We start from the raw sequence: 8,451 nt of genomic DNA, 5'->3' as shown, positions 1-8,451 counted from the left end.
CCCTCCACAAACCAGCATCTCCCTGGCACATGCCAGCCCTCCACAAACCAGCATCTCCCTGGCACATGCCAGCCATGCCACAAGCCAGCTTCTCACTGGCACATGCCAGTCCTCCACAAACCAGCATCTCCCTGGCACATGCCAGTCCTCCACAAACCAGCATCTCCCTGGCACATGCCAGCCCTCCACAAACCAGCATCTCCCTGGCACATTCCAGCCCTCCACAAACCAGCGTCTCCCTGGCACATGCCAGTCCTCCACAAACCAGCATCTCACTGGCACATGCTAGCCATGACACAAACCAGCATCTCCCTGGCACATGCCAGTCCTCCACAAACCAGCGTCTCCCTGGCACATGCCAGTCCTCCACAAACCAGCATCTCCCTGGCACATGCCAGCCCTCCACAAACCAGCGTCTCCCTGGCACATGCCAGTCCTCCACAAACCAGCGTCTCCCTGGCACATGCCAGTCCTCCACAAACCAGCATCTCCCTGGCACATGCCAGCCCTCCACAAACCAGCGTCTCCCTGGAACATGCCAGTCCTCCACAAACCAGCGTCTCCCTGGCACATGCCAGTCCTCCACAAACCAGCGTCTCCCTGACACATGCTAGCCCTGACACAAACCAGCATCTCCCTCGCACATGCCAGTCCTCCACAAACCAGCATCTCTCTGGCACATGCCAGTCCTCCACAAACCAGCATCTCCCTGGCACATGCCAGCCCTCCACAAACCAGCGTCTCCCTGGCACATGCCAGTCCTCCACAAACCAGCGTCTCCCTGGCACATGCCAGCCCTCCACAAACCAGCGTCTCCCTGGCACATGCCAGCCATGCCACAAGCCAGCTTCTCACTGGCACATGCCAGTCCTCCACAAACCAGCATCTCCCTGGCACATGCCAGTCCTCCACAAACCAGCATCTCCCTGGCACATGCCAGCCCTCCACAAACCAGCGTCTCCCTGGCACATGCCAGTCCTCCACAAACCAGCATCTCCCTGGCACATGCCAGCCCTGACACAAACCAGCTTCTCACTGGCACATGCCAGTCCTCCACAAACCAGCATCTCCCTGGCACATGCCAGCCAGGCCACAAGCCGGCTTATCACTGGCACATGCTAGCCCTGACACAAACCAGTGTCTCCCTGGCACATGCCAGTCCTCCACAAACCAGCGTCTCCCTGGCACATGCCAGCCCTCCACAAACCAGCATCTCCCTGGCACATGCCAGCCCTCCACAAACCAGCATCTCCCTGGCACATGCCAGTCCTCCACAAACCAGCGTCTCCCTGGCACATGCCAGCCCTCCACAAACCAGCATCTCCCTGGCACATGCCAGTCCTCCACAAACCAGCATCTCCCTGGCACATGCCAGCCCTCCACAAGCCAGCTTCTCACTGGCACATGCCAGCCATCCACAAACCAGCATCTCCCTGGCACATGCCAGCCCTCCACAAACCAGCGTCTCCCTGGCACATGCCAGTCCTCCACAAACCAGCATCTCACTGGCACATGCTAGCCCTGACACAAACCAGCATCTCCCTGGCACATGCCAGTCCTCCACAAACCAGCGTCTCCCTGGCACATGCCAGTCTTCCACAAACCAGCATCTCCCTGGCACATGCCAGCCCTCCACAAACCAGCGTCTCCCTGGCACATGCCAGTCCTCCACAAACCAGCGTCTCCCTGGCACATGCCAGTCCTCCACAAACCAGCATCTCCCTGGCACATGCCAGCCCTCCACAAACCAGCGTCTCCCTGGAACATGCCAGTCCTCCACAAACCAGCGTCTCCCTGGCACATGCCAGTCCTCCACAAACCAGCGTCTCCCTGACACATGCTAGCCCTGACACAAACCAGCATCTCCCTGGCACATGCCAGTCCTCCACAAACCAGCATCTCCCTGGCACATGCCAGTCCTCCACAAACCAGCATCTCCCTGGCACATGCCAGCCCTCCACAAACCAGCGTCTCCCTGGCACATGCCAGTCCTCCACAAACCATCGTCTCCCTGGCACATGCCAGCCCTCCACAAACCAGCATCTCCCTGGCACATGCCAGCCATGCCACAAGCCAGCTTCTCACTGGCACATGCCAGTCCTCCACAAACCAGCATCTCCCTGGCACATGCCAGTCCTCCACAAACCAGCATCTCCCTGGCACATGCCAGCCCTCCACAAACCAGCGTCTCCCTGGCACATGCCAGTCCTCCACAAACCAGCGTCTCCCTGGCACATGCCAGCCCTCCACAAACCAGCATCTCCCTGGCACATGCCAGCCCTGACACAAACCAGCTTCTCACTGGCACATGCCAGTCCTCCACAAACCAGCATCTCCCTGGCACATGCCAGCCAGGCCACAAGCCGGCTTATCACTGGCACATGCTAGCCCTGACACAAACCAGTGTCTCCCTGGCACATGCCAGTCCTCCACAAACCAGCGTCTCCCTGGCACATGCCAGCCCTCCACAAACCAGCATCTCCCTGGCACATGCCAGCCCTCCACAAACCAGCGTCTCCCTGGCACATGCCAGTCCTCCACAAACCAGCGTCTCCCTGGCACATGCCAGCCCTCCACAAACCAGCATCTCCCTGGCACATGCCAGTCCTCCACAAACCAGCATCTCCCTGGCACATGCCAGCCCTCCACAAGCCAGCTTCTCACTGGCACATGCCAGTCCTCCACAAACCAGCATCTCCCTGGCACATGCCAGCCCTGACACAAACCAGCTTCTCACTGGCACATGCCAGCCCTGACACAAACCAGTGTCTCTCTGGCACACACCAGCATGTGATCTTTCCTTTGCAGGCTGGCACAAGCACTGCTAGTGCTTACACTCTGTATTACTACTCACATTTTTACGCCGCCCTCCTGGGGTAAATGTATTGTTCTTCATTGAACCTGTGGCTAAGTTTGTGCAATCTTAAATGATGTACAATGAATAGCATTAAAAATTGAGAACACTTTGGAAAAAAAGCTGTAAATAGTAAACCTTTTCCACTATCAGGCAACAACACTCTCTCTCTCTCGCCTCCAGCCCAGCGGGGACTTTACTCAACAGCATTAACAGTGACCTAAGAAGCAGCTGAGATCAGGCGCCCTCTGGGCATCTGCCATCCTTCACCACCCATCCTGAGCTGCCAGCCTAGTTCTCTTGCTCCTCTTCCACAGCATTAGGTTGTTCTGGGGAAGGTAAATGGCATGCAGGGAGAGACAAACCCCAGCATCTAATTGCATGCAAAAAACCAGTGGCAGCCATTTCGCCATCTGGTGTATTTTCAGGGTAATTAGGCAGGCAGCCGCCTTGCCTGGCACCGGCATGTTGGTCGCCCCCTAGGGCAGAAGCCCCAGGTTTTTAATCGCATTACTCCCATAGCTATGGAATTTCTGATTAGCACGACCGGCTTCTTCAAAATAATCGAGTTCCACAATCCTTTGCGGCCCTCCGGAGACGCTCTGCATCTCTCGCGCGCTTCACTGACACGCGTCGGCTGCACGTAGCTGCTCGCGACACGTTGGTGAGGGTGAAGCGTTAACTGGACAGCCAATAGGGACAAAGTGCAACTGTAGGTCAGAATATTGGCTGCAAAAATATCCACAAGTCAAAGAACTGTGGCAAAAATATTGACTACCAAAATATAATAAAGGCATGTCTTGGTTTGCTACCTACCTGGTACCTTCTAGAAGTGCACAATATCAAGGTACATAGATGTGGAGTTAAGTAAGATTAACATGTACTTTATTAAAACCCTGATATTCGGATACCACCAAAAGGCATAAACAAATAGAGACAGATATCTCAAAAGTATTGTTTATTTTACAGCCATAGCAAGGCTATCTGATTAATCTGCCTTGTAATCTTTTTAAGAGTTTTTTCTATTACATATTATTGTTTTTCTTTATAAATAGGTCTCATCATTCTCCGTTTATACATATTGGTTTTCCCCCATTGCATTCATGTTTTTCCCAAATTTTATAGGTTTTGTGAAAAAAACGAAGCTGAAACTAGTACATTCGTATATTTATTAATTAGATAAATGTACACATATTCTTGAATGCCGGAAAGGCTGTAATAGTTGTAGTACCCATACATGATACATCCGTACACTCATACAAAAAACATGAGGATTGTAGTACAAACATGTTGTCTGAAGCTGTGCGCGTTCTCCCTTGCTAATGACCTACTTTATGCTTTTTTCGATATTTAAAAATAAAGATAGTGAAAAAGATGATTTTTGCCTATATTTGTAGGCGTGTATGCAATATTTGTATAGTACAAGTGTAGCAAAAAGCAGCAGAGCTGTGTAAAAAGATACTCTTATGAGTATTTCTAACTAGGTTCCGGGAGCAGAAACGTAGTTACTTCATCGTGATGAAGCGTTAAAAAGGGGCGTCTTCAACCTTCGTTCAAGTGGTCCTGCTGATACAGGTCTGTTGCATTGTGTTTTTTTCTATTTATTCTACTTCTTATTCTCCAACCTGAAGGTCTTCTGGCTGCGGGTTTGCCCACAGGCCCCAGAGATGGTGAGCTTGTCAGTCAGATAAGCGGGGGTGCTGGTCTTGATGCCTTTATAAATAATGCCGCTGGTTTTGAAGATGTTGCGGCCAGCAGAAAGAGCCAGATGAGTTCCATCAGGATGGAGTGATGTGACCACATTGCTTCTGGCTAAAATACAATCAGTAACAAGCATTTGCGATGCAATGGGTCTCACGTTTGCTTGAGTTAGAGCTATTAGCGTTGTAAATTCCTAACTGGACTTTACTTGCCACATAAATTGAAAACAAAAAGTAAAACAGTTGACATAAGCGAGCCGATTCAAAGCGCCACAGCAGCCATGAACGCAAAGGAGAGACACAAAGGGAAAAAGAAGTTCGCTCACAGTCAAATATATCAGAAATTGTGCAATTATCCTTGAAACAGGGTCAGTGTCCAAGGCAGTAACCAAACCGCCCTAAGGAGGGACAAACATAAAGCATTTACCAATGATAACAAAGGATTTTTGAAAGGCAACAGTGATGGGCGTGGGGTGGGCGTGGTTAAAAGCCCACAGATAGATCAATACAGGTCAGAGCACTTTGCTCGCTCAACCTAAAAATGGAAAGCTAGGAACCTTGTCATCATAAACAAAGGATGGTTTCAGTATTGGTTTATGTGAGCCAGATACATGCTGGGGTGTTGGATAGCAACAGGAGTTAAGTTTTCTTACTAATCATATTAATGGAAATCATTCCTTTTCTACTCCCTGCTTAGCCTGAAAATCATTGTGCACCAATGTTTGAGTTCCCTGTGATTCATATTAGCTATTTAAGAAGACCAAGGTGACCTGTAATGTCAAGGGTCCATAGCGGTATCATCCCTTTCACACTGGCGGCATTGAGGTATCTTTTATTCAGTGCTTAATTTGTGAAAAAATAGGTGCCAGGCCCTGTCAGGAGGCCAGTGCAGCCTGCACCTCAGATTTCCCCACCAGCGCTGCCAATGACAGTACCAACAGAACCACTATGCATCGCACTTTCAAGGCCCCATAGCTATAAGATGGGCTTGGGAGCCAGGTATGAGTCAATTTAAAGTATTTTAAATTAGCAAAATACCTGTTGTTGTGCTTATCTCTAAAGTGTACAAACAGCGCCACCATGTGGCAGACTATCATAAGAGTCAGTGTTGGCAATTGAATGCCGCTGTTGAGCAGCGGAAGCCACCAGCTCAAATTAATCACTGCTTTCACTGCCTTCAGTGGCTCGCACAGGTAATGCCCTATAGTATAGTGGCTTCGACATAGTGAATGCTCCACTAACTTACTGCTTTCTTGCGGACTAAAGGCTTAGCGTGCTAGTCGCTAGCGTCAAAGAGAAGTGGCCCACAAGTTCTCGGAGACCAAAGTTTCTCTTCATCACCATTGTTTTTGTATAACTATGAGGCCACTTGCCCAGATAATCAAAGACATCTACGGTACGTATGGGATAAAGTACCCTCCAATGTACATTATAACGATATTGCAAGCTACTGAGGAGTTCCATGACCATATAAAGGAACGAGGCTGAAGGTCAAGTTAATTTATAAGGTCAAGAAATAACAAGATACCTTGCAATCCCCATTTAACATACAGCGGAGGGTATTTTATTCCTTATAATACAAGGTCAGCTGATCATCCTTCATACAAATCACTTAAATGCCTGGTGACTTGTACTTTCGTGTGGTTGTACAAATGATGAATAAAAGTGAAAGATGTAGAGCTAAATTAAACAATCCAAAAAGCAGTTAGCAATTTGTTGCAAAAAGTTATTAGAATCATTTCAATGTAAGACATTACAAATACTGCAGCAGAGAATGTACAGAAATATACAGAGAGGTTTATCCTTCCTCTAATGACATAAAGCATGCCAAAAATAAACATGCTGCTGCTAATCTCTACTTTCTGCTGACCAATGTTCATTTTAAAAGAAGAGCACAACAAAAGTCAGTTCTGGTCTCCTTATTTAAATTACAGCTTTAATGATGCTACGTGGCCTGCCTCTGACCTCGGCTGCCAGCTCCGCTGCAGGAAGTATGCTGTCACAACTCAACTGTAATAACAGTTGAGTAGCTTCTTCATTTTCTTATTACAGTAGAGTAGAGAGGTCACAGCTCACTCAAATAAAGTACTTAGAGTCAGGCTTTTATACGGGGATTGCAAGCTTCCATGTGTTATATATAGATAAGATAACATCCAGCTTCACAGCCACCAATGCAGAACAAAAAAAGAAATCGTAAATTGCAGCCTCTGTGGTGCCACACAGTGCTTACGGGTTGGTCTTATGTGACATATTGTACTTGACGTCTTCTCCTCGTGACCTCACACGCGCACGTGGCCTCCTCCTCTGTGATGTGTGATTTCCACCCGTCCTCTGTGAGGTCACACTGCGCATCCGGCTGTGCTTAATGTGTAAATAAAAAGTGCCTGTGCCCAAAGCCCTCCTCTTAAACTCGTGGCTGCTGCAATTAAATGTGCAAACACGGAATGGCGGCGTAATCCTGATGCCATCTTGGGCCTCTTTAATCCATTCACAGCCACACCCTGCCCTTCAGATCACTCTTACAGCTTTCTCCCATTGGCAAGCGTTTTCGATTTTCTCTTCCTCAGTCTTTCCCATTTGTGTCTTTTGCTCGCAGTAAATGCTTGAGGCAGAAAAATAAGTGCCGGCCCTCAAAAAGAAGTGCCAGTGCCCCGCACCGGAAACCACAAGCACAAATTAAGCACTGGCATGCGGTCTCCTTCTCTGTGACGTTATAGTGTGACTCTGCCCTTGTCTTCTATTATGCCATATTGACCCTGTATCCTCCTTTTCAGGGACGTCACACTGTGCCTGTTTCCTCATCCTTCTCCGTGATGTCACACTCTGCTTCCCACATTGTATTCTGTAATGTCACACACAGCCACGTCCTCTACGATGTCACAGTGTGCCTGAGGCTTCTTCCTCTAAATTGTCACGTTGTGCTTCTAGCCTCGTCCTATATGATGTCACACTACGACTGAGGCTTCTTCTGTAAGGCCACAGTGTAGTTGAGCCTCTACATCTGCAATCCCACCCTCGGGATTACGACCCGGCCTTCAGCCATGGTTTTCGTGACAAACATACCGCCGCAAAAACTATGGCGGTAGGCACTATCAGTGTCAGGGAATCCCTTCCCTGGCACTGATAGGTGTCTCTCCCGGCCCCCTCCCCCTTCCCAGAGTCCTCCCCAACCCTCCACCTCCTGCCCCCCACACATATACACACCCACACGCGCACCCATATACACACATGCACACACGCATACCCACCACCACCCATGCATGCACACATACAGACCCACACACTGCAATACACACCAACATACCTTGTCACACACCTGCATTCACATCACACAACACTCACAATCTCTCATTCACGCATGCATCCTACGCGACTCACACCCGCATGCACGCATACCACTACATACCCACACACCCCCATATACACACAACACCCCCCACCGCCCTCTCTGGTCGGAGAACCTGACTTACCTGCTTGCAGGGGGTCCTCCAGCTGAAGACGGTACGCGGCGCTTCTGTCAGCAGCAGCGTCCACCAGCAAAACACTGCCAGGCCGTATCCTTGCTCCTGATACGGTTGGCAGTGTTTTGCTGGCGTGGCGGTGCTGCTGTCAGCAGCGCCGCCTTACCGCCACCATGACTGTCGGCGGTGTTCCGCCAGCATTCTGGCGGAATGCCGTTGGCGGTCATGATACCGGTAGACGGCTGGTAGCAACAGCGGCGGTATGTTGGTGGCCGTTGCCGTGGCGGTAGGCAGTCGATACCGCCAATGTTGAAATGAGGGCCTGTGCCTCTTGCCTCATTTGTGATGTCACACTGTCTGAGATCTCTTCCTCTGTGACGTCACACTGTGCCTCAAGCTCTGTGATGTCACAGTGTGCCTCAGGCTTCTTCCTCTG

At 50.0% G+C, this 8,451-nt stretch overlaps 1 protein-coding gene across 1 annotated transcript; it reads left to right on the top strand.

The window, feature by feature from the left end:
• The first annotated feature begins 833 nt into the window (after nucleotides 1-833).
• LOC138267048 (putative protein FAM47C) lies at nucleotides 834-1,844 on the top strand. Its single transcript, XM_069215896.1, has one exon. The coding sequence runs from the start codon at nucleotides 834-836 to the stop codon at nucleotides 1,842-1,844; it is 1,011 nt and encodes a 336-aa protein (XP_069071997.1).
• The last annotated feature ends 6,607 nt before the right edge of the window (nucleotides 1,845-8,451 follow it).

Source organism: Pleurodeles waltl, chromosome 12, assembly GCF_031143425.1.
Source record: "Pleurodeles waltl isolate 20211129_DDA chromosome 12, aPleWal1.hap1.20221129, whole genome shotgun sequence".
Classification (NCBI taxonomy): domain Eukaryota; kingdom Metazoa; phylum Chordata; class Amphibia; order Caudata; family Salamandridae; genus Pleurodeles; species Pleurodeles waltl.
The sequence above is the reverse complement of the archived record's forward strand: the minus strand, read 5'-3'. Positions and strand labels throughout refer to the sequence as shown.